The 24,524-nt window shown below is 55.3% G+C and overlaps 3 protein-coding genes and 1 non-coding gene across 13 annotated transcripts; 2 read left to right on the top strand and 2 right to left on the bottom strand.

The window, feature by feature from the left end:
- Positions 1-1,427: 1,427 nt before the first annotated feature.
- On the bottom strand, positions 1,428-1,520 carry TRNAI-UAU (transfer RNA isoleucine (anticodon UAU)). Its single transcript is given in 2 exon segments — positions 1,428-1,463; positions 1,483-1,520. It is a non-coding gene; the product is annotated as a tRNA-Ile (tRNA).
- A 219-nt stretch (positions 1,521-1,739) lies between these two features.
- Positions 1,740-12,429, top strand: PLEKHG2 (pleckstrin homology and RhoGEF domain containing G2). Of its 5 annotated transcripts, none has more exons than XM_047837344.1 (19): positions 1,741-2,689; positions 3,325-3,469; positions 4,292-4,560; positions 4,642-4,742; positions 5,528-5,594; positions 5,699-5,745; positions 5,986-6,136; positions 6,437-6,574; positions 6,741-6,941; positions 7,400-7,492; positions 7,580-7,666; positions 8,500-8,533; positions 8,626-8,727; positions 8,846-8,893; positions 8,977-9,015; positions 9,180-9,196; positions 9,304-9,480; positions 9,587-10,511; positions 10,591-12,429. In XM_047837344.1, exons 2-19 carry the CDS (start codon positions 3,361-3,363, stop codon positions 12,210-12,212), a joined length of 4,227 nt encoding a protein of 1,408 aa, XP_047693300.1. In that variant the 5' UTR covers positions 1,741-2,689; positions 3,325-3,360; the 3' UTR covers positions 12,213-12,429. The 5 variants fall into 5 exon arrangements, with proteins under 5 accessions (XP_047693298.1, XP_047693299.1, XP_047693300.1 ...); XM_047837345.1 differs by having other exon boundaries at positions 3,325-3,427; XM_047837346.1 differs by having other exon boundaries at positions 3,340-3,427.
- Positions 12,430-16,252: 3,823 nt separating this feature from the next.
- RPS16 (ribosomal protein S16) lies at positions 16,253-19,432 on the bottom strand. Its single transcript, XM_047837027.1, has 5 exons — positions 19,273-19,432; positions 19,035-19,136; positions 16,745-16,841; positions 16,592-16,639; positions 16,253-16,462 (listed from the first exon to the last, which is right to left on the bottom strand). Exons 1-5 carry the CDS (start codon positions 19,318-19,320, stop codon positions 16,317-16,319), a joined length of 441 nt encoding a protein of 146 aa, XP_047692983.1. The 5' UTR covers positions 19,321-19,432; the 3' UTR covers positions 16,253-16,316.
- A 52-nt stretch (positions 19,433-19,484) lies between these two features.
- Positions 19,485-23,873, top strand: LOC125153648 (uncharacterized). Of its 6 annotated transcripts, none has more exons than XM_047837022.1 (6): positions 19,640-20,612; positions 20,736-20,909; positions 21,842-22,000; positions 22,124-22,168; positions 23,089-23,220; positions 23,615-23,873. In XM_047837022.1, exons 1-6 carry the CDS (start codon positions 20,592-20,594, stop codon positions 23,732-23,734), a joined length of 651 nt encoding a protein of 216 aa, XP_047692978.1. In that variant the 5' UTR covers positions 19,640-20,591; the 3' UTR covers positions 23,735-23,873. The 6 variants fall into 6 exon arrangements, with proteins under 6 accessions (XP_047692981.1, XP_047692978.1, XP_047692979.1 ...); XM_047837023.1 differs by having other exon boundaries at positions 23,089-23,216; XM_047837025.1 differs by lacking the exon at positions 19,640-20,612 and adding an exon at positions 19,485-19,532 and having other exon boundaries at positions 23,089-23,873.
- The last annotated feature ends 651 nt before the right edge of the window (positions 23,874-24,524 follow it).

Below are 24,524 nucleotides of genomic sequence, written 5' to 3' on the forward strand. Positions count from 1 at the left end.
CAAGCCATGAGGAGACATTTACAGACACTTGAGGTACAAGAAACTGACATCTCTGGCCCCTGCCTTAGCAAAAACAGTCTCTGCTGGTAAAAACAAAAGCGAACCTCATTTGAGAAAATGGTCCCTACCAGCGGCTACCGGTACCAAACACCTGGGAGTCCCCTTGACTCTTCGTTGTCAAACTCACACCCCAGTCCAACAGCAATTCTGTCTGATTCACCTTCTAAATGTATCTGTCTCCTCCTGTGGCCCCCACCGTGGTCCTATCCAGCATCATCTCCCACCTGAACCTTCATAGCAGTCCCTTCCTGCTTTCCTGGCCCAGGACCTGCCCTCAGTCTCTCCCCACTCCCCAACAAAACAACCACAGGGAACTTGTCCTGACACCTGAGTCAGAGTCCCATCACATAAAAGGCAAAGTCCTAAGACCTCACCAGCCTACGTGGCCTGACTCTTACCTTTGGCTACTCTTGCTCTAGTCACACTGGCTTCCTAGCTGCTCCACCATTATACCTGACCTGCTTCAGCCACAGGGCCTTTGCACAGGCTGCTATGGCTACCTGAAATATTCCCCAGTTATCCCTATGGCTTACTCCCCTCCATTAGGTTCCTGCTCAAATGCCTTCTGAGTGAGATGGTGTTTGACTACTATTACTGCAGCCCACACCGAACCTCCAACACCCCATCCTCTTTCTCATTTGCTCTACTTTCTCCACGACATTCACCACCACCTAACATATAAAATATACTTAGTTTTCATGTTTTTAGAAACTTGTCTCTCCAGCTAAGAATGTCAAATCCTCAACGGCAGGGACTTTGTCTTGTTCACTGCTCTATCACTCACACCTAAACCCTAAACAGGAGTCAGTCACATAGTGCACGTTTATTATTTGTTGAAAGGAACAAACCAACTCAGAAAGAGGGAGGAAAAGGGAAAGTGAAAAATCCAAGACACAGGAGAAAAAAAATATGTGACGTGACTGATGTCAACTAAACTCTTTTTCTCAATTTATACATATATCGAATCATGTACACTTTGGACTAATACAATGTTATATGGCAATTATATCTCAATGAAACTGGAAAAAAGAGAGAGAGAGAGAGGGAGAAGATGGAGAAAAAAAAGCAATGCCTTGGACAGTTTGTGGAGGAGAACCCGACACATCTACAGAAGTCTTAAACTGAGATTTGCAGACCCAATTGAATTCGCAGGCATATAAGAGGCGATACCACCCTCTGGCGGCCAGGATGGAAAGGGCACCTCCCCACAGTACAGAACACTCCGGGGCAGCTGCCTTAGTTCCAGGAGTCTTTCTAACCCAAAAGCTCCGAAGATCGAATGCTCGCTCCCCTCGGTGGTGATGTAGATGTTTTAGTTCACTTACAAGACGTATACGTTTGTAAAATGCTGGTAACAGAAAAAAAGGTGCTCCAGGTGAGGATCGAACTCACAACCTCGGCATCGCTCCGCTCGCACTGTCGTATAAGTACCGCGCGCTAACCGATTGCGCCACTGGAGCTCCGGCCGCACCCTCGCGCCGCGAGGTCCTTCAGTCGCTTTTGGACACGTGACCCTCCCCGCTGGACAGCTCCGCCTTTACTGCATATGCAAATAAGAATTGTCCGGTTGACCAATGGGAGAAAGTGCGTTACCAGTTCCGGATTCTCACGCCCTGAAGGCCCTTGCTGTAAAAGGGAAAAGTCAGAAGCTTTTGGAATGTGGGCGTGTAGCCTTTCTGGGACTCGCCTTCTCATGAATATTCAGAATCAGGGGGGAGGGGTCTTAACCCTTTACCCGCTGGCTGGCCGGAAGGCAGCCCCTCCCCCCCGCGGGCGGGAACAGGATGTGCGCCGGGGCGGCTCGGGGGGGAGGGGAAGCCCTAGGCGACCGCCCCCCGCCTCACAGCTGGGACCGGACTCTCCCGCCACAGATGTGGCGCTGCCGCCGCCGGAGCCCCGCGGTACTCATCCCAGAACCCGAAGGGTCCAAAGTCGTGGACTCTGGCGTCGCGAGTCTGTGCACCGCTCCCTGAGAGACCCCGAAGCCCGGGACCCCGCGTCCAGGCTAAAGGACCCCAGATATCCAGGTGCCCAGCGCCCCCTCCTGGAGGAGCCGGGAGTCCGGGACGTCAGCCCCGCGCGTTCCTGGAGGCCGACCTTTCTGCACCCCGTTTTAAAGAACTTAGGATCCCAGATCGGTGATTACCTCCAACGGTTCCCAGATATCCGAGCCCAGCATCCGAACTTGGCAAACGGACTCCCAGCACCCCGGCCGGTCTGTTTTGGTGCTGAAACGCCCACTCCTTCCAGGGGACCCAGGAACTGGGGACTCCCCTCCGCTCCCGCCTGGAGATGGTTTAATCCCTGCTCCTAGAGTTAGGGGAACTCAGGAATCCGGTCGCCCCACGGCCCTATCTAGAAGACTCAGGAACTTGGGTCCCCAGCACCCCATCTGAGACCCAAGAGTCGAGACTCCCAGCATCCCCCGTTGAGAGGACCAGGAGATTCGGACCGCTGCATCCCACTCTCCGAGAGACCTCGGATTCTGGTTCCCGGAGGCTGAGAGCCCGAAGTTCACGCCCCTGACTTGCAGAGACCCAGGAGTCCGGCTTTGCGTCTCCCCGGGGACCGTGCTAGGGTTGAATAGGAATCCGGCAGCCTCGGCTCGGGGCTGGAGACTCCCTGGGAGGTGAGGGGGGAGGCGAGGGGCCCCGAAGGGCTGGGGGAGGGGGCGGCGCCGCTGCCGCTGAACAATGAGGGGGCGTGCCGGCGGGGGGCGAGCGGAGGCGCCGGCGGGAGTTTGGGTCTGAAAGGGTGTGGGAAGGCGCTGGGGACCCTCGCTGAGGCGGTGGGGACCGTAAGCGTATCGCGGAGGGACTGGCTGGAGAGGGGAGTGGGTCGAGGGCTCAGGGCCAGCGCCCCAACTCGCAGCCCTGGGCGGGGGAGGGAGCCGTCTGCAGGACCCTGGCATCCGGTCCCCCAGCCTCCTCCGCCCTCCCCAGGGACCTCCCGGCCTCCCGCCCACGGCTTTTCCCAGCCCTGCCCCTCGCCCTCGGCTCCAGCCAGAGCCCAAACGTTCCCAGGATCCCTGAGCCTCCGGCCCCAGACAGACCAGACTCCTAGCTTCACTCTTCTTTGTCTCAACCTTTCCATCTTTTTCTCTGTGTTATCTCTCCTGGTGCCCCTTTTTCTATCACTATGCCTCTGTCTGCCCCATTATTTACTCTCCGGTCCCTCCTGGACTTAGATCACACTCCTAATTCTCTGGCCTAATCTGTGAGCGTGGGCGGTGGGGAAGCCGATGGGGTCCTGATATCCGAGCAGGGGGTCTTTCCGCAGAAGCCGCTGAGCCACTCAGCCATGCCCGAGGGAGCCCGCGGACCGAGCCTGTCCAAACCCAGCCCTAGCCTTGGCCGTGGCCCCACAGGTGAAGTGTGTGACTGCGCAGCTGTGTGTGAGACCCAGACAGGTGAGAGTCCAAGGGAGGGTGGAGCTTGCTGGGCATTTGTTCCTTCATTCAAGACACTGGCTGGCCCAGTGCTGGCCACATAGGGTGACCAAGACAGTCCCAGCTCTGCCTACACAGAGTTCCCAAGTCTGGTGGGGCAGATGGAACCATCCCTAAATGGTGACAGTCCGGAGGCGGACACCCAGAGTCCAGCGGTTAAGCCTGGGCAGGGGTGGGGGTGGGGGTGATAGCCCTTTCCTCTCACTGTGGGAGCCCAGTATGGGAACTCAATGGAGGCTTCCTGGAGGAGGAGACATAATAGAATTAAAAGATAAGCAGCAATGAGTTGGGAAAAGCAAGGAAGAGTATTCCACACAGAGGGAAAAGTATGTGCAGAGGGGAGAGAAGGCTGTGTTTTTAAGTAACTGAAGGCAGCCGAATACGACTGGAGTCTGGAGTGTGAGAAGTGGTGTGTCTGTGGGGAGAGAACAGACTGGAAAAGTCTCTGATGGCCACGTTGCATAGGGCAGTGTGGATCTGAGGAGTTTGGACTTTCTCCTGAGGGCATGAAGGGGTTATACTTAAAGTGACAGGGTCAAACGGGCAAATTAATAAAGATCTCCCAGGCTGACACAGGGAGGTGGATTAGAAAAGTGGAGGTCGAAGCCCAGAGAAGATCCTGATGGGAGAGAACAGGACAGGACCAAGGCAGTGCAGTGGCAAGAGGAGAAGGGAGCCCCGGGAGGAGGGGAGGGGCAGATGCTGACCTGGGGTGGGTGAGTGTAGGGCCGCACTCATTCAGCTGGGGAGACGGCCTGATCTCCTGCTTCTCACCCCTGGCAGCCCCTGCAACCCCTGCCATGGCCTCCCCCCGAGGTTCTGGGAGCTCCACATCCCTGAGCACGGTGGGCTCCGAGGGGGACCCGGCTCCAGGGCCCGCCCCAGCCTGCTCAGCCTCTAGGCCAGAGCCCCTTCCAGGACCCCCCATCCGCCTGCATCTGTCACCTGTGGGGACTCCGGGTTCCGCCAAACCCTCGAGGCTAGAGCGAGTGGCTCGCGAGATCGTGGAGACAGAGCGGGCCTATGTCCGGGACCTTCGCAGCATTGTGGAGGTGAGGCAGGCGGGTACCCGAGCACAGTGGGGACCCAGGCCAGCCCTCCACCGCCCCCCATAACCCCAGTCATCCCCACAGGACTACCTGGGTCCTCTGCTGGATGGCGGGGTCTTAGGGCTGAGCACGGAGCAGGTGGGCATACTATTTGCCAACATCGAGGACATCTACGAGTTCAGCAGGTCAGAGGCGGGAGGGACGGGCAGGGGCACCAGCTGGTAGGGCTAGGGGAGGCGGGCTGTATCCTAACCTAAACCTTGGAGTCCCACGACCCCCTCTCCAGGCTGGTACATGGGAGGTAGTGACATCGGGCAGGGATCATGATGGGGAGTGAAGGAACCAGAGTGGTGGAGGCGGAGTTGGATAGGAGCCTGAGGACCCAGATGAGATCTAAGTACGGGGATGGGTCTCAGCACGAGGTCAGGTCTGAGATCACTGTGAACCCACGGCTCACGTGGGGGGCCTAAAGATCATGATAGCGTGAGGATTCGCATGACCACGTCGTCCCGAGAAACCCCTCAGTCCCAGACAAACCAGATGGTTGGCCTGGACCCACTGAGGAAGATGCTGGTGTCCAAGGATCATGACCCCTCTGAGTGTCTTGATGAGATCGATCTCCACGTTATTGCAGGAGCTCTGAGGTGACATGACGAGATCTCAGGATCACAGCAGCCTCTTAAGATGATCCCAGCTTTGAGGGCCGTGACACCCCTCTCCCTGGGTCATATCACGAGACCCCTAGGCTCATGGCAGCTGTGACAAGATTTGGGGCTGAGGAACGGGATGCTGTCCATGGACAAAGTCTGAGCGGGGTTGTGATCTCCCCACGTAGCAATCAGAAGACTCCCTTCGGATACGATAGCCCCTTGAGAGATCCTGGCAGCCACCAAGTCCCCAGCCTCCTGGAGTCGTCCCACGGGGGGCTGTGGGGACAGGGCAGTCCCTGACCTCGCCCTCTCCCCCACAGTGAGCTCCTGGAGGACCTGGAGGGCAGCAGCAGCGCAGGGGGCATTGCCGAGTGCTTCGTGCAAAGGGTGAGTCAGGGTGGGGGCTCTCAGTCCGGGATGGGGCTGGGGTAAGGCGGGGGGTCCCGGGGAGTTGGGACCTCAGGTCTCCCTAACTGCTGTGTCACCCACAGAGTGAGGATTTTGACATCTACACGTTGTACTGCATGAACTACCCGAGGTGAGGGGTGAGGAGTGAGGAGCCCCCGCTGGGCCCCAGGCCTTTGCCCGCTGAGTTGATGTGCCAGCCAACCTCCCTCCACCTCGACCCATCCAGCTCCAGCCCCTGCCAGCCTATGACCTTAACCGAGCTCTCCCTAAGCTGCCCCTGACCCCTGCCAGCCCCTGAAACCCTGGCCACGCCCTGCCGCGCCCTCCCCGCTGGGGGCTGCCAGCCCCCTGACCTGTGCCCCGCCCCCAGCTCCCTAGCCCTGCTCCGGGAGCTGTCGCTGTCCCCACCGGCAGCCCTGTGGCTGCAGGAGCGCCAGGCCCAGCTCCGCCACTCGCTGCCCCTGCAGAGCTTCCTGCTGAAGCCTGTTCAGCGCATCCTCAAGTACCATCTGCTGTTGCAGGTCAGCCGTGGCCCTGGGGGTGCTGCTCGGGGAGGGCAAGGTCCTGGCCGTTGACCGCCTGGTGGTACAGCTGCAGGGTGGACCCAGGACAAGTCCCTAGAAACTGGGCCAGCAGTCGGGGGCCAGTTCTTGCCACCAGTGGGGACTGGCTCCAGCTGATTCCTCTTTCTGTCTCTGCCTGTTTGTCTCTGTCCTCCTCTGGGTCGCCACCTCTGTCGCTGCCTCGGTATCTGTCTGTCTCCTATCATTACCATCCTTTTCTCTTATTTCTGTTCCCCTCCCTGGGTGCCTGCCTGGCAGGAGCTAGGCAAGCACTGGGCAGAGGGCCCGGGCGCCGGGGGCCGTGAGATGGTGGAGGAGGCCATTGTGTCCATGACAGCGGTCGCCTGGTACATCAATGACATGAAACGCAAGCAGGAGCATGCTGCGCGCCTCCAGGTGACCCCAGGGTGGGCTGGGGCTGCTGGATGGGGGCAGTGGGCACGAGGGCCTTTGGTGGGGGTGGCCTCGGAGGACGGGCTGGGGTAGTGCAACCTTGTTGCTAACCTCCTGGTCTTGGTGTGTGTGCGCGCCCCTGTGCCCTGCGCACCTGGCGGCCCGGCAGGAAGTGCAGCGGCGGCTTGGCGGCTGGACTGGCCCGGAGCTCAGTGCTTTCGGGGAGCTGGTGCTAGAGGGCGCGTTCCGAGGTGGCGGAGGGGGCGGCCCCCGACTTCGAGGGGGCGAGAGGCTGCTCTTTCTCTTCTCACGGATGCTGCTCGTGGCCAAACGCCGGGGGCCAGAGTACACCTACAAGGGCCATATCTTCGTGAGTTCAGGGTTGGGGGCAGGACCAGGATGTCACCTGCAAGGTGTATTCTGTATACCTACACCCGTGTACCTACGGGATAGCTGGGGGCAGGCGGGGTCTGCAAAGGAGGAACAACCCAGCCTCAATTTGAGGGCCATGTTTTCTTGAGTCCAAGGATGGGGGTGAAGTTTAATGAAGGGTGAGGGCATCAGGATACAGGTGAGGGCCGGTGGGGGGGGGGGGCTGGATTTGCCCACCAGGCAAGCGTCTTCATGAGGGGAGCACATCTGGACCCAGATGAGGGCGAGGGACTGGTGAGGGAGAGCAGAGCCCAGCCTGGTGGGGGGGCTCCACAGGGGGTAAGGGGACCTGCCCCACAATCTCATGGGGCATATCTTTCTAGGAGGTAGGAACCCAGATACACACTGAGTCTCGGGGCTCTGAGCTCCCTGCCCCGTTCTGTCCCCTTTACCCAGTGCTGCAACCTGAGTGTGAGCGAGAGTCCTCGAGATCCTCTAGGGTTCAAGGTGTCCGATCTGACCATTCCCAAACACAGGCATCTGCTCCAGGTGAGTGCAAGGTGGGGCTGGGCGGTCAGGGTTCCCCTCAGCCCCCAGACCTTCCACCTGGCTCCCGACTCCCTATCCCACCCCCAGGCCAAGAACCAAGAAGAGAAGAGGCTGTGGATTCACTGTCTCCAGCGCCTTTTCTTTGAGAACCACCCCGCCTCCATCCCCGCCAAGGTACAGCTCCTGCCATATCCAAGGGGCTTCGGAATGCTGGAGGACCACCCCCCTCCCATAGTGCTACGAGACCCTGAGTGTAGGGGGCTCGCTTAGACCGTGATCAGTAAGTTGCATTTTAAAAAGAAAAGGAGGGGGGCACCTGGGTGGCTCAGTCGGTTAAGCATCTGACTTCAGATCTCCCGGTTCATGAGTGTGAGCCCCGCATTGAGCTCGCTGCAGTCAAGACAGAGCCTTCACGGGATCCTCTGTCCCCGTCTCTCTGCCCCTCCCCCACTTGCACTCTCTCAAAAGTATTTTTTTTTAACGTTCACTTATTTCTGAGACAGAGCATGAGTGGGGGAGGGGCAGAGAGCGAGGGAGACACAGAACCCGAAGCGGGCTCCAGGCTCCGAGCTGTCAGCACCGAGCCCGACGCGGGGCTCGAACTCACAAGCCATGAGATCATGCCCTGAGCCGGAAGTCGGTTGCTCGACCGACTGAGCCACCCAGGCGCCCCTCTCTCAAAAATAAATAAAACGTTAAAAAAGCAAGTAAGACGGATGCCGACTCTTTAAAAAAACAAGTAGATAAAAATAAATTCCTGCCTGGGTTTGAATCCCAGCTCCACCACGTCGCTGCTGTGTGACTTTGGGCAAGTGACGCTACCTCTCTGGCCTCGGTTTCCTCACCTGGAGGAGTCAGGGCACCGAGTTCGCACACCTGTGGTGACTACTGATAATCACCAGTCGTGTGACGTGCCTCATACAGAGTAGCACCCGTTAATAGGACTGTGACTGGGGCGCTCGGAGGCAGCCCCCGGCGACACAGCCCCTCACCCTGGTCTCTTTCAGGCAAAGCAAGTTCTCCTTGAAAACAGCCTGCACTGTGAGTTGGGGCCTTGGGTTGGGAGGATGTGGAAATAGGAGGATGACTTCCAAGGAAAAGTAGATCACGGGGTTCCCAATGTCTCTCCGCAGGTGCTCCTAAAAGTAAGCCCATCCCAGAGCCCCCGACACCCCCTCTTGGGTCTCCCCGACCTCGGGATGCTAGAAATTTCACCCCTGGACGAAGGAACACAGGTAAAGAAGATGAAACCCTGAGGTTCCCCCGCTTCTCCCCCAGGAATTGTACCCCCGGCCTGCCCCCTCCAGCCTGGAGCTGGGCTCATCGTGGGGTTCTCCTCTGCCTCTCCCACAGCTCCGTCTCCAGGACCCTCTGCTACCCGCCGTGGCCGCAGACAGTCTGGTGAGTGTCCTCCACCTGAAAGTTGACGAGAGAACGCGGGCGGGGGGAGCTGGGCCCCTGACGTTCCTGTGTCCTCTCCCCAGAGCCAGTAAAGGACCCGTATGTTATGTTTGCACAGAATGGTAAGTGGCCACCCTAGCCCGGCCGGGTCCATGCCTCTCTGTCTATCTCTTCCCGAGAGATGCCCCGTGTGCGTGGGGGAGGGCTGATAAGGGCAGCGGATCGGCTGCAAGGAATCATCCAGATTCTGCATCTCACTCTTCTCTTTCTCATCTCTCCATCCCAGCTAAGCCTAGACTCAAGGTAAGAAATACCCTAGCACAGGGTCTGGGGACCCGGACTCCTGAGTCTGGGAGGAAGAGATGGGCGGCCCTCGACTCTTGCCCTCCGTCCTCTTTCCTTGCTCACAGCATGCTGGCAGTGAGGGGGAGCTCTACCCCCCCTTGGAGCCTCAGCCACCAGTTCCAGCTTCCGGACCCCCTGAGGACCTAGAGGACACTGGCCCCCCCACGCTGGAACCCTCCGGGACCTCGATCACGGAGGAGATCCTGGAACTGCTGAACCAAAGAGGCCTCCGGGATCCAGGGGTGAGCTGGGTGTCACATCAGGGCGTCCTTGGGATTTAGCTCGGTGAGGCACAGCCCGGGGGGCCGGAGGGGCAGCCCACCATGGTATCTTTGGCCTCTTCCCCAGTGCCCACTACAGCCGCCCCCCCACGACATCACCACGTTCCCTGGAGACTCCCAGGTGCCAGGCGACAGTGAAGCCCTCACATTCCAAGCCCTTCCCAGCCGGGACTCTTCAGAAGAGGAGGAGGAGGAAGAGCTGGAGTTGGATGAACGGGAACCTTCCCCACTCCATGTGCTAGAAGGGCTCGAAAGTTCCAGTGCGGCTGAAATTCCCGACGTTCCCAGCCGTACCAAAAGTCCAGACGTACCCAACCTCCCTGAAATTCCCAGCCTGTCTGAAATTCCCAAAATTCCCCACCTTCCCAGCCTCCCTGACATTTCCAGTGTTTTTGAAATGCCCTGCCTTCCATCCATACCTAGTGCCCCTGACATTCCTAGCCTTCCCAGCACTCCCGCCCTTCCCTGTGATTCCTGGCTTCAGGGAGCTCTGCGGGAGCCCGACGAGGCTCTAGCCACGAGGAGAGAACTGTTTCCCGGAAGCAGTTCCACCAAAGGAGAGCGGTCCTCTGGGGGCAGGGTAGGGCAGCAGGATCCTGAGGAAGGGGAATCCTTCCCAGATTTCCAGTCCCAGGATGTCACCCGAGACCAGGGATTCTCAGATGAGCTGGGATTCCGCTCTTGTTCAGAAATCCGGAGCGCCTGGCAGGCACTGGAGCAGGGGCAGCTGACCCGGCCCGGTTTCCCAGAGCCACTGCTCATCCTGGAAGACTCGGATCTGGGTGGAGGTGGCGGGAGTGGGAAGGCGGGAGCCCCGAGTTCGGAGAGGACAGCTTCCCGAGTGCGAGAGCTGGCCCGGCTTTACAGCGAACGGATCCAGCAGATGCAGCGGGCGGAGACCCGGGCGTCGGCCAACGCGCCCCGCCGCCGGCCCCGTGCTCTGGCCCAGCCGCAGCTGTCCCCCTCCCTGCCCCGTGAGCAGGCCGAGCCAGGTGAGGTCCGGGTGTGTGGTCAGCAGAGACGGCCCACACTGAGATCTCGGTCCTGACTCCGTTCTTTCTGTGCACACAGGGCCCCTGCCTGCCTTTGGACACGTGCTGGTATGTGAGCTGGCCTTCCCGCTGACGTGTGCCCAGGAATCTGTCCCTCTGGGTCCCGCCACCCGGGTTCAAGCTGCCACACCTTTGTCTAAGCAGGGAGGCTGCCTGGGTGGCCAGGGTCTAAATGTTTCAAATTTGCCTGAGCAAGACCGTCTGAGCATCCAGGTGCCAGCTGCTACCCCTTTGCCTGGGCAAGGAGGCCTCTGGAATATACAGAGTGTGGCTGGAGCCCCCACACCCTTGCCGGAGCAAGAAGACCCCCCACACGGTCAGGTTCCAGCTACAACTTTACCTGATCAAGAAGGCCACCTGGAAACCCAAGTTCCAGCTACCACGCCTTTGCCTGAGCACAGAGGCCACATGGACATCGAGGTTCCGACCAGCCCAGCTGTACCCAAGCAGGGACGTGGTTCCGATGCCATGGGTTTAGCCACCACTCCTGTGCTCAAGAAAGAAGGCCACCTACAGAGCCAGAGCCCAACCACCACCCTGTCAACGAAGCAAGGCGGTTCCGGGGATGTTCAGTTCCCAGCTGCTGTTTGTGAGCAAGCCGTCAACACTTTGCTTACGCCCGGAAGCAGCCCGGACCATCAGATCCCAGGCAACACTCCACTGCCCTTGCAGCGTGACCTCCCAGACGTTCAGGTCCCGGGTACTTCACCTGGGCCTGCGTACGGAGGCCGCCTAAGCCACCAGACCCCAGCCAACGCCCCGCTGCCTCTGCCCCAAGACCTCTCAGACATTCAGGTTCCGGGTACCTCAGCTGTGCCTGCACACGGAAGCTGCCTAGACCGTCAGATCCCAGCCGACGCCCCACTGTCCTTGTCCCAGAACCCGAATGTCCCAGCTGCCGCACCTTTGCCCCGGCGACAAGGCTTCACGGACACCCAGGCCCAAGCCCTCCAAGCCCTCCCGCCTTTGCCCAAGCAGGGAGGCCTCCCAGACGTCCAGGGGCTATCTGCTGCACCTCTGCTTCAGGAACAAAGCTTCACAGACCTCCACGTCCAAAAACTTACACCTTTGTTGGAGCAGAAGAGCCTCACGGACACTCATGTTCCAGCTGCGACCGCTTTGCCTGAGCAGGAAGGCTCTCGGGACAGTCAGGGCCTGTTACCCATCCCGGTTCCAACCACCGTGGTTTTCTCCAAACCAGGAGGCCACCCGGTGTCTCAGGTCGCCCGGTCAGAGTCTTCAGAGTTGACCCCACCCCACAGTCCCCCTCCTCCAACCCGTCAGCTCCTGGGTCCCAGTGCAGCTGCCCTCTCAAGATACCTGGCAGCGTCCTACATCAGCCAAAGCCTCGCTCGGAGACAAGGGCCTGGGGGAGAAGTTCCCCCAGCCTCCCGGGGTCCCTGGTCCTCTGCCCCGGCATCGCGGGCACCTTCACCACCACCCCAGCCCCAGCCCCCACCACCCCCAGCCAGGAGGCTCAGCTATGCCACCACGGTCAACATCCATGTCGGGGGCGGTGGGCGGCTACGGCCAGCCAAGGCCCAAGTCAGGTTAAACCATCCTGCTCTCTTGGCCCCCACCCAGGAATCTGTGGGCCTTCGTAGGGCCCAGGGAGCTCCTGATGCCCCTTTCCACATGTGAGCCAGGATATCAGACTTCTTGAAAAGCAAGGACTTCAACCAGATGCCACAGACCCTCAGAACTTCACCCAGATGTCCAGACACTGAACAAAGGTGTAAAAATTGCCACAGCTTCCCAGCAACTGGGATCTGCTTTGGCAAATGGCTCTCCTTACTTACCTTGATTAACTCAACAGGGATGGGGGAAGGGGCTGTCATTAATATTTTGTTCATTCATATTTTGAAGTTCTGTATCTTTTCCCATTCCGGAGGCAGTGGGGGAGGACCAGACAACGAATGGGAAGGTCTGACACAGCACGAATCCGTGGCTCAGTACGGGGTGGGGGGGAATCCCAAACTTCTTTGAGCGTTGCTGACAACCACCCATTAGAGTTTGGTGTGTGCTGTTTCAGAGAGTTTATGAACGGCTTGATGCCATCCAGGAAAGCCAAGTTAAGCAGCTCTGTCCCAGGTGGACGTAGAAGTCCGTTCCCTCCGCGATTTATCCAGTTCATGTGTTCTGTCATCTCTTCTGCTCAGCTATCCCTGGGTCTATCCATCCGGTTGTCTCCCCAGCCCTCTCCTCCCGTCTGCCTGTCCATCTCCCAATCCATACAGCATGCTTTATTTAACCGTCTCTATCCTATTCATCCATCATCACCCTACCCCTACCCCATCTAGTATCCTTTCTAACACCAACCCATTCCTCCATTATCCCACCTGTTTTCTCCAACCAGCCCTCTCCATCCATCTGTCCCTTCACAATGTCACCTCCAGCCGCTCCTACGTCTCATTCACCCAACCATCTAATCCAGCAGGGCAACCATCCAACGTTCTCTATCGCCATCCCATCCCTCCTTAGATCATACTGGGTCTTGGGACTACAGAATTTCAGAGACCAGTCCATGCGGACACCAGAATGAATGTGTTTGGGATTCTGGAAGTCTGTTCCACATCTGAGTTCTCTGGGCAACCACTCCCCAACGTCATGAATGTTCCAATTCTTGTGCCCACCTACACACACTGGATCTCTTCACCCCCTCGCTCTAGTTTGGGGCCTCTAGAGTGCCTCGGCGTGCCCCCACACCCCCCAAAAAAGAAATTCAGGTCAGAGACAAAGACTTTTATGTTAGAATCCTTCTGCCCCCTCCCAGCAATGGCATGCCCGGCGAGCTGCCTAAGTTAAGCAGTTTCTTTGGAATACTAGCTTTGTTCATTGAATGCTAAACCTCTTGTGCTTTTTGCACATTGTCTTACTTATTTTTTCCTGGAATTCCCTACGGCTTCAGTGTCCTAGCTGAGTTCCAAGCCCTGACTTTTCCAGTTGGTGTATAACCTCCCTTGGGAGTCTGGGTTTTCTCAATTGTACGAGGACAACAGTACCTGCCTTGTAAGATCATTGGAAAGATACAGTGAGCATATCCTCATTTCCCAAATGTATCTGAGCCTGACTCATCGGGGCATTGTTCAAATTAACAGATCCCCCAATAGTCCCAACCTATGGAATCAGAACCTCCAGGGCAGGAGCCTAGGAATCGGAAGTTTTAACAATCAGCTAACAAAAAAAAGTGGAAATTTATGGAGTGCTAACTGCATAGCTCAGGCATTAGTCACTTTATGTGAACTCATTCACTCTGAATCCTCATCTCTAAAAGGCACATGAGGATGGTTTCTTTAAGTTTTTATATATTTTTTTTATTTTGAGAGAGAGCAGAGGAAGTCAGTGTCCCAAGCCGGTTCCGCACTGTCAATGTGGACCCCGACGCAGGGCTCGAACCGACGAACCAGATCATGACCTGAGCTGAAATCAAGAGTCACATGCTTAACCAAGTGAGCCGCCCGTGTGCCACAAGGATGGTTTCTGATCCTCATTGTGGAGATGAGGAAACAGAGGCATAGAGAGAATAAGGGATTTGCTCAGTCGCGTTGCTAAGGAACAGAGTTGGAACTCAGATCCACACCACGTAGCCCGAGTCCATGCTCTGAGCTGTTGACTGTCTATTCTGTGCCAGGCCTGGTTCAAGAAAACCCTTCCCTACCAGAACAGGGCTTGCAGCCTAGTGCACCAGGGGCTCTAGGTGATTCTTGGCAGAGTAAAGTATCCCAAACAGAGCCTGGCTCAGTATTAGCTGCTGGCTTCTGGTATTTATTTATTGGATGGTTACTGGGCCATACACTAGGGCCTGGGCTGAGTGGCCTGGGCCTACTGCACCGCAGCCTCGCCAGGGTCAGGACTCTGGCCCTCCCCTCCTCCACCCCCAGCTGCACATTCCCAGCTGAAGGAAAGTTCTCAGCCTGGCCTGGGCTCCCAGTGGCGCCGGAATTCCCGGTATTTGAGGAGGCGGCAGGGAGGGAGAAAGGGGCCGTCTCCTCCAAAGCCTGAAGTGGGGAAAGAGAGGCGAGCCCCCTTAGCATTTCCAGATGCAAGATGCATCCCAGCTGTGCCTCTGGCAGGGAGCCAGGAGTCTTGTAAGGGGGTCTCTGAACCCTGTAGGAAACCAGGGACACCAGGCTTGCTTAAGCCCCACCTGACCCCTGACCCCCCCCCATTACTCCCACCTGCCTGACTCCTACCTGCTTCACAGCCCCAGTTCCAACACCTCCTCAGAACACCTTCCTTGCTCGTCCACTGCAAGCCCAGCCGTCTTTAGAGCTACCGATCAGGCTCAAAGTGCAAGGGTAGTGGCCTCCTGCCCTCTCCAGGACATTTAGGTTAATGCCATCCAAACCCGTTAACTGCAGCTGCAATTTAAACTTGATGAGCTGCAGTTACATGGCCACTAGGCTAATCTTCTTACCTAACATTTAGACACCAGCCTGTCAGCCACCTCACGAGGACGTCGTCAAGTATACCTAACAATGCTTAGCCTGGCGCTTGGTTGGTACCAAACAACCCCACCGTCCATCTGTAAGAAACGCTATTTGCATACGCTCCCCACACATCAGTGCCGTGTCCAGTCCAATTTTCCTCAACGACGGCAGCGTTCTCTCATCTGCGCTTCCCAGTTTGCCAGCTGCACGTGACTACTAGATGGAGTGGGGCACATACCGAAAAGACAACTGGTCAATACATCTCAAGTTCCTTCTTTCATGAAAAAATTGTTAAAATCTTCCCCTCTCCATCAATGTCCAGATGCCATACGCTGTTCTCGCCAGTACCCCCAGCAGGGGGAGCACATGGGACCCTGCCTGGGGACAGACGGCTGAGGTGTCCAGGCTGGCTGCAAGGGCTGATGGGGCGGAGATGCCCTTCCCACCCAATGAAGCTCATTAGCTTCACTGTAAAAATGGGGAGGGGAAACCAAAAGTAACTGAATCCACAAGCAACATTTGGCTTCCTTAAACGTACACCAGTGCTGTTCGCAGAACTTTCGACAATGGAAATACCGTGTAGCCCAGTGGTAGCAATGGAGAGCCTACAATATGTTGGCTCTTACTACGTGGCAGGCACAACAGATGAACAAGTCCTCAGACCCACATTCTGAACCCAGTAAAGGCAGTCGCTGCAACGAGTGTCATCGGGACCTGCTTTCAAGAGGCCACAGGGGGCCCTTCCCCGGGAGGTAGTACTGACATCCTGAAGGCTGAAGCCAGTCAGAAGGATCCCACCCCTCCCCCATCTCGAGTCTATCTACCTACAGACTGGCATTAGGAAAGAGGCCTTCCCAATCCAATCACGGCCCTACTAGTTGACTTCAGGCTGCACCCAAGTTTCTATTAATGTTTACTGATCTTACACATTTCCCCCTCTATTCCCTGACACGCCATCACAATAGCAGCAAAAGGACTAAAAAAAAACAACTCATGAGGACACCCCACACAACCAATGGCCTAGAACCACCCCGCCTCCACGGTGCCCGCACGCTGGACTCTACTACAAGCGCGGGAGACTGGGTCTCAAGCTTGTCCCCCCGCCTCCCCACCCACCCACCCACACTAACCCAGGCGTGGTGTCTTCTGAAAACGCTGGAAAGCCTCACAATCCAGACCGGCAGTGAGCCGGGCTGTTTCTCGCATTTCTTTTAGTCAAAGACCCACCACAAAACGACCACAGCACAGTCCTTGAAACCTCAAGTCCCATGACGATTGTTTATTATAAAGGTGAACCCTAATCCTCACAATTGGTTTATCGGTAGGATTTCTGGTAACGAGCACGGGCACCAGGACCACCAAACTTTTTGGATTCACAGCGCCGGGGATCAGCTACCAGCAGGGTCCGGTCGTACTGGATGAGGATGTCTTTGATCTCCTTCTTGGAAGCCTCATCCACATCTGCGGATGAGAGGAGAGTGAAGATTGAGACAACCCTGGAAGCACCCTCCTGGTCTCTGGGGCTAAATGCGGGGCTGGTCCTCCACTTGCCTGCCACCCACCCGATGGGAAGGAGCCATTCTTACTCACATTTCTGGTAATAGGCCACCAGGGCTTTGGAGATGGACTGGCGAATTGCTGTGAAAAAGACACACAAAAGGACGTATCAGCTTTGGGAAGCCCCGAAGTAGGGCTTTGCTCTCAGAGCCACCTCCCACCGTATGCCCTGTTCCGGCAACTCACCATAAATCTGGGCTACGTGACCGCCACCCTTCACTCGCACTCGGATGTCCACCCCAGCAAACCGCTCCTTGCCCAGAAGCAGAACAGGTTCCAGTAGCTGGAGGAACAAGGGACATGACAGGATTTCAGATCACAGGCTGGGCAGCTGAGCCACCGCACCGAGCACCCTACTTCTCTCCAAGTAGCTTCTGCCATCGCTGACCTCTCTGCACGGCTAGGAGAGCAGGGACGATTTGAAGACAGATGACAGACTGCTGAAGGGAACCCGAGCTGGGCCCTCCCATCTGTGTCCCTCTGGGCCTCAGAGTCCCCATCTCCAGGACCAGTTCTGGCACTTTAGCTCAACAAGGAAAACCCCTACAGCCACCATACCTGCCTGGAACAGTGAAAAACCACTCCTGGGCCATGTCAGGTGCTTTCTCTGGATTTCCCTCCCTTGGGCTCTCCACCCAGCCCTTTGAGCCTCACATTTCCAAATTACAACTACACTACCTGTGTGCCCTGCTCTCCCCTTACCAGCTCTACACCTTTTGCACGTGCCCAGAATCTTTTATTTTACCTACTTTAGGTCTTAGCTCTCAGCTCACAGATTCCCATCTCCATCTCCCCCTGCCCATCCCTCTAACCCCCGCCCCCCCCCGCCATGAAGCCTGTACTTATCCTCCCACCCAGGTTCGAGCCAGATGCCTTCTCTGGGCTCCCCCATCCTAGCCCTGACTACCCTGGAGCAGGGTCTGATACTGGGACCAGTCTGCCTCCTCCACTAGACTCGGAGCTTTATAAGGGCAGGGCCTGGGGTCACCTGGGTCACTGCTGGGTCTCCAACACCCAACACCGGTTACATAACAAAACCTTCATAAAACTGACAATCGAGAAGAGTAAACCATAGCACTTGGTATCTGCTACACAGAAAGATCTCAGACACTGTTATAGGACATTCTAACTAAGCCTGGAACACATATTATTCTTCACGTTTAAAAGTGACACTCTTTTTTTTTTTTTTTTTTTTTTAAATTTTTTTTCAACGTTTATTTATTTTTGGGACAGAGAGAAACAGAGCATGAACGGGGGAGGGGCAGAGAGAGAGGGAGACACAGAATCGGAAACAGGCTCCAGGCTCTGAGCCATCAGCCCAGAGCCTGACGCGGGGCTCGAACTCACGGACCGCGAGATCGTGACCTGGCTGAAGTCGGACGCTCAACCGACTGCGCCACCCAGGCGCCCCAAAAGTGACACTCTTATCACTACGTTGTACACCAGAAACATATCATTGCGTGTCAACTACGCTAAAATTTAAAAAATTAAATTAGAAGGTGCCTGAGTGGCTCAGTCGGTTGTGTCAGACTTTGGCTCAGGTCATGATCTCACAGTTCCTGAGTTTGAGTCCCACATCGTGCTCTCTCCTGTCAGGGCAGAGCCTGCTTCAGATCTTCTGTCCCCCTCTCTGCCCCTCCCCCGCTTGCACTCTCAAAAATAAATAAAACGTCAAAAAAAATTAAAATAAAAATGAAACACAAAGCAACAAAATCTAAAGAAAAAACAAACGCATTCTCATACATGCCAAGAAGTTTACCCGGACAATCTAACTTACCCTCACAACAACCCTTCAAGGGAGAAATGATCCCCATTTTATGGATGACCCAAGGGAAAAAAAAAAACAAACGAGGTTACATGCCTCAAATAACAACACAGGTAAAACAGGCAAAAAACAGACTGCACTCATTCCATTCTGAGCTGAAAAAACCGAGGCCAAAACAGAAACAAGCAGGGAAGGAACCCCTTTCACAGCAAAGCACAACAAACGGAAATTCTGGTCCTGTTCTCCCAATGCTTTTTAAGCACCTACAATGTCTAAACCCTACCTAAAGCCGTATCTTTTAACAAATTAATTACTGTTCTCAAAAAACGTATACACACTCTACCAGTTACAACAAACGTTAGACTGTATACAGGATACACGACCCCATCAACTTGCCACACAAACTCCTCTTGCCATTGGGTCCCCCCAACTGTCACTGAGCTTCCATATCCCACTTTTGAAACCATCCTCTTAATCTGCAACATCCACGTTTTCACTCTCAACTCAAGCTTTTAGCACAATATCTGAAACCTCCGAAAACAGCTCCATCTCCAAATGCCCCATTTTCTCTGCCCCCAACTCCCCCTTCTACACAACCCGTTGTTGATACCAGATCCCTCAGCCTCCCAAGATCACTTCCAGGAATCCACTTAAATATCTCTCTCCAGAGCCCCCCTACTCAACCCAAACGCCCACCCTCAATCCCAGCACCTTGTATTGCAGCGTGCGCGGCTCGATCATCTCCAAGGGCCGTCCATTCACCTTGATGAGGCCGTTGCCCCGTTTGCAATGCGCCACGGCTGTAGCCGTCTTCTGTGGAAAGCGAGGGAGAAACAGCGGAACCACGTGAGCTTCGGCCCCCGGCTCCCGTGTGGACCCCAGAACCCTGCCCACAGGCCTCTGCAGACCCCGGCCTCCCTCCGCCCCTCCCATCGGGCGCCCGGCCCACCTTGCGGCCGAAGACCTGCACAGACTGCAAAGGACCCTTGGACGGCATGGCTGCAAACGTAGACAAGAGATCCTCACCGCGCGGCGCCGCAACCGGAAAAGGAAAGTGCGGGGCCACCCCGGCCGCTTTTCAGGGTCTGCGCAGGCGCTTTGGGTGCTGCGTCGCGACGGGAGAGAGCTTTACGGCTCTTATTGTAGCCAGGGGCGGGACTTCGGATTCGCGGCGGGAAGGTGGGCCCCCGAGCGGAGGAGGAGGGAGCCGTGAGTGGAAGGGGCGGGGCCTGAAATGTGCCGGGTGCAGTCGCGGAAGTAGAGCGAGGACAGGCTGTTCTTCCTATTCTCTGTCCTCATTGGTAGCGACCGGTTCATTTGCATTTCGGCTCTTTAATACTCTCCCTCCACTTCCTCCACTCAAAATGTCGCTTTTCACCCTCTTCTGGAAAGGGCCCTTCTTGGCCCCTCATCTCTAGCAATCATCCTCCCCTGCACACTCCATCCTGCCCTCTAGACACTCTTCTCCCCAAATCCTCCTCCATCGGAATCTCACCTACGGAACCCACAGCAGGAAATCAGCCAGGATTCCCAGATTCAGGATTCAGAACCCACCTCCTTCGAGAATTCTCTCCCAGAATGTTTTTAATCCTTTTAGAGCCCTTCCCCCAGAATCTACCTTTCACCAGAATTTCCTTCCGTTTTAAGTTTCCGCCTCCCCCCCCCCAGAACTCTCCTCTTAAGAGCCCTCAACCAGACCCCCCCTCTTTCTCTGAATCTTCCTCCACTCAAGGGCCCCAGAATCTCCCACTGCCCGCAGTCCACTTTTCCCAGAACGTCCCCGCCAGAATCTCCTTTCACAAGTTTTCTCTCCCTTTCAGAGCCCCCTCCTTCAGAATCAACCTTTCCTAAGAATTCTGTTTCCTTCAGAGCGTCCTCTAACCAGCAACTGCCTCCCCTGGCATTTCCCTCTCCCAGAATTCTCCACTTCTTAGAGACCCTCCCTCCAGATTCCCCCTCTTCAAGGTCTCTACCCTAAAATCCCTCTTTCTCTGGGGTCCTTCAAATCATCTCTTCACTCCCACAAATCACCCAACTCTCCAGGCTCCTTCCCCACGAGAATTCTCCATTCCCAGTCCCCCCAATCCCATCTGAGGAATCTCAGGATTGGGTTCCCCTTGGCTCCCCCCCACACAGGATACTCCTTTCCCAGTCAAAAGGGTTCTTTATCAGGGCTGCAGAGAGCCCACAGTTTCTTCAGTTTCCCTGGCAGCAGAATCCAAGGTTCAAGGTTCAAAGGGGTGTGGTCGCTTACCTGGTGCCTGGAAAATGGAGACAGGGTGGAGATTGGTAGGTGGGTCTGTGGGAGGAGGGAGGATCCTCCAGCCCAGAGTCCAGCTCCAAAAGGGTGGGAGAGGGGAGAGGTGAAGGAAGGGAGCATCCAGAGGCTGACCTGGGAGGACACACACGCAGATACACAGCACAAGAGAGAGACGGGCACACATGAAGGAGAAAGACAAAGAAGGGGCCGATGGAGAAGAGGAGAAAGAAGGTAGACAGAAGATCAATTACAGATGGACCCAGAAAACACAAGTGACGGCGATTCGGAGGCAGAGAGACCAGCCCTCAGAGAAAGAAGACAGACAGGTACAGACACGCATGGAGATTTCAAGATGTTTGAAATACAGAAATACAGTACTTGATACAGAAATAGAAGTAGAGGGGCACTGGGTGGCTCAGTTGGTTGAGTGTCTGACTTCAGCTCAGGTCATGATCTCACGGTTCCTGCGTTCGAGCCCTCCATCAGGCTTGTGGCTGTCAGCACAGAACCTGCTTCAAGTTCTCTGTCCCCCTCTCTTTCTGCCCCTCCCCCTCTCATTCTCTCTCCTCTCTCTCCCAAAAATGAATAAACATTTATTTAAAAAAGAAAAAAAGAACTAGAAGTAGAAAAGAGAGCAAGGACCCCCCCCCCCAAATATACACCTGCAAATATGTCTAAAGCCTAGCGTAGGTGTTTCCCACTGAGAGACAGGCCACAGGATTCACACGCACTCACATGCTGTACTGCCTGATAGATCTCTTGGGGCGGTGGGGAGGGTGGGGACGGGACTTCCCAACCCTCCAATCTCTCTAGGCTGATCCTCACACCCTTGCTCAGTCTTATATCTTCCTGTGGGGAGTGGGGGAGAGGGGTCAGGGAGGCCTGTGACCTGGGGCCTACTCTAGGGTCACCATCTTCCCTGGCCTCTTGAAGAACATTCCCTGAGTATCTGTGGGTTGAGTGGAGATGGACAGGAAGGGGACAGGACACTTCAGTCTTCCAGCTTGCTTTATCTCTCTGTACTTCTTTTTCTGTTGTTTATTTATTTTGAGAGAGACTGCCTGTGCACACGTGCGTGGTGGGGGAGGGGCAGAGGGAGAGGGAGAGAGAGAATCCCAAGCAGGTTCCGAGCTTGTCAGCGTACAACCCAACACTGGCTCTGTTCCGTGAATTGTGAGATCATGACCTGAGCCAAAACCAAGAGCCGGACACTTAACCGACAGAGCCACTCAAGTGTTCCTGTACTTCTTGCTTCCAGGACCCTGGGCTGGGACCAGAAAAGGCCTGGGGGGTGGGCAGGGTGCCCATGTGGCCTCTCTGGACCATCCTTCTGCTGGTACGGCCCTTGGGAGGCCTAGGATCACCCCTCTGCCCTCGGGAGCCTTTCTACTTCCTTGTTGCCATCATGAAGATGCTGGTGAGGAAGATGGAGGGGAGAGCCAGCAGACAGGCAGGGAGGCGGTAGGGTGTGGGGCACGTTTGAGGAAAGGTCAGGCTCTCCCTTCCAAGATCTGATTCTGTTCCCTGCCCCCAATTGTAGGGAAACAAAAATGATGGCACTCTCTACACCCCTGATGATCTCTCGGTGAGTATTTCATTAGCTTTTTACTTGGAGTTGGAAATTTAGGGAAATTCCACTAGGCTGAGAACACATGTATGTTTGGGGCCGGAGGCAGCAGGCTGGTGTTCTGGCTGTCCAGCTGCTGACCCAGCTCCCAGCCATCACAAATACATTTCGTTCGCTGCTGTCTCCCACGCCGAGAACAGCAGCTGGCACCTAACAACAGATACTGATGATGATAGCGACATTTTTAATAGTGCTCACTCTGCCAGGTACTGTTCTAAACGCTTTAACTATATTAGCTTACTTAGTCTTCACACTGACCCTATGAGGTAGATAGGGCCACCACGTATGGATGTGAAGAATGTACACTGCACAAGAATCCCACAACAAGGTCAGCATCCACATCCTGGATATTTTTGTCAATTTCTGGTAGATGGCAATGAAATATCTTGTTCCGACAAAATCAGCACTTGGAAGTGTTTTAAGGAGTATTGTTTTATTTTTTAAAAATTTATTGTTTTTAATTTTTTTTAATGTTTATTCTTTCTTGAGAGACAGAGCACGAGTGGGGGGAGGGGCAGAGAAAAAGACACACAGAATCTGAAGCAGGCTCCAGGCTCTGAGCAGTCAGCATAGTGCCTAAGGTGGGGCTCGAACTCACAGACCACAAGGTCATGGATCTGAGCCGAAGTTAAATGCTTAACCGACTGAGCCACCCATGCGCCCCAAGAAGTGTCATTTTCTAACTTACACAGGCACAGACAGTATAGGCTGGCATCATCCCTGAAGATAGGGATTATTCAGAGTTCTGTTTTACAGATGAGGAAACTGAGGCCCAAAGAGGTGAAGGGGCTTATGCCAGGACATAATTCAGAACCCTAGGTTTGGGGATTTGGGATCAGACCCTTGCCCAGAGACACCAAGTCACTCTGTCCCCACAGGTTTGTCCTGCTGAGACTCTGGGATGCTTCCGGCTGGAGCTTTCTGTGATCCAGTTCGAAGAGGGCCGATCCATGGGGATTGCTGTGTTCCGGCTACAGCGTCTGCTGGATGCATTGGGGTCCCGGCTGTGGGTGACTGGCCAGGGTCCTTGTCCACCCTGTGAAGGACATCCCCAGAGACCCGTCCCCCTCTTTCTGGCCAAGCTCTTGGAGTTATTACAGGGGGCTTGTGCTAGGCACCTGCCCTCAGCATGAGCCTGGGAGGACACAGACTCCCTAGTACTGCTGGAGGGCCCGGGAGGTGTGAGACAGAGGGCACTTGGTCTCCAGTCCCAGCTGCCAATCCAAAGCCTTCTCCTTCTGGGCCAGAGGCCCCCATCTGGAGCCCATGGAACCAAGGGGAAGAGAGAAGGAGGAAAATCTGAAGCCTGAAGTCTCTGACCTACAGGGGTAGGGGGTTAGGTAAATTGGCCCCCACCTGCCCCTCTTCTCCATCTGAGGTACTCCCTCCTCTCTCCTCTTTCAGGAAGGCACAAAGCATTGCACAGGTGTCTTCCAACCTCACCCCACCCCTACAGGACAGGGAGAGTCTTGTGCCTCATGTCCCTGGCTGCAAATAGTTACCATCTGGAGAGCTTTCGGGTGACACTGATGGTTAGGCTAGATGTTGATAATTGGTCTCTGGTGCATCCTGAACAGCTATAGTTTGAAAATCAACTTTATTGAAAATACAACTTTATTGATGTGTAATTTGTATACAGTAAAAAGCATACGTTTTAAACGTGCATTTCAATGAGTTCTGACAAATATATACACACAGCCACATTTCCATCACCCCAAAGCATCATCCCTTATGCCCCTTCCCAGTCTTCACGTCCAGTCGTAGACATCCATTAATCTGCTTCCTGTCTGTATAGAATTAGCTTTGCCTCCTCTAGAGATTCATATGAACGGAATCATACTATACATATTCTAGTGTCTGGCTTCTTTCACTCAGCATGATGTTTTTGAGATTCACTCGCGTGCATATCAGCAGTTTGTTACTATTCCATGGTATGAATGCACCCGAATTGGTTTATCCATTCTCCTCATGGTGGACATTGGGTTGTTTCCACTTTGGGGCTATCGCACATCTCTCTTCTATCTTCTTACATATTCTTACATAGTGGTAGGGTTGAGAACCACTGAGACACCAAGGAAGAACCTTCTACGAGGAAAAAATTACTGCTCCCTCACTTTCCTGGAGTAAATAGCTTTCTGCAGCAGTGTCAATAGGCATTTTACCTGTGGGATCCTATTTTAAAGAGCTGGTGTTTAAAAAAATCAAACTTGGGGGCACCTGGGTGGCTCAGTCAGTTGCATGTCCAACTATTGATCTCAGGGTCACGAGTTCAAGCCCTGCATTGGGCTCCACTAGACGCACGAAGCCTAATTAT

This window comes from Prionailurus viverrinus, chromosome E2, assembly GCF_022837055.1.
Source record: "Prionailurus viverrinus isolate Anna chromosome E2, UM_Priviv_1.0, whole genome shotgun sequence".
In the NCBI taxonomy this organism is placed as follows: Eukaryota; Metazoa; Chordata; class Mammalia; order Carnivora; family Felidae; genus Prionailurus; species Prionailurus viverrinus.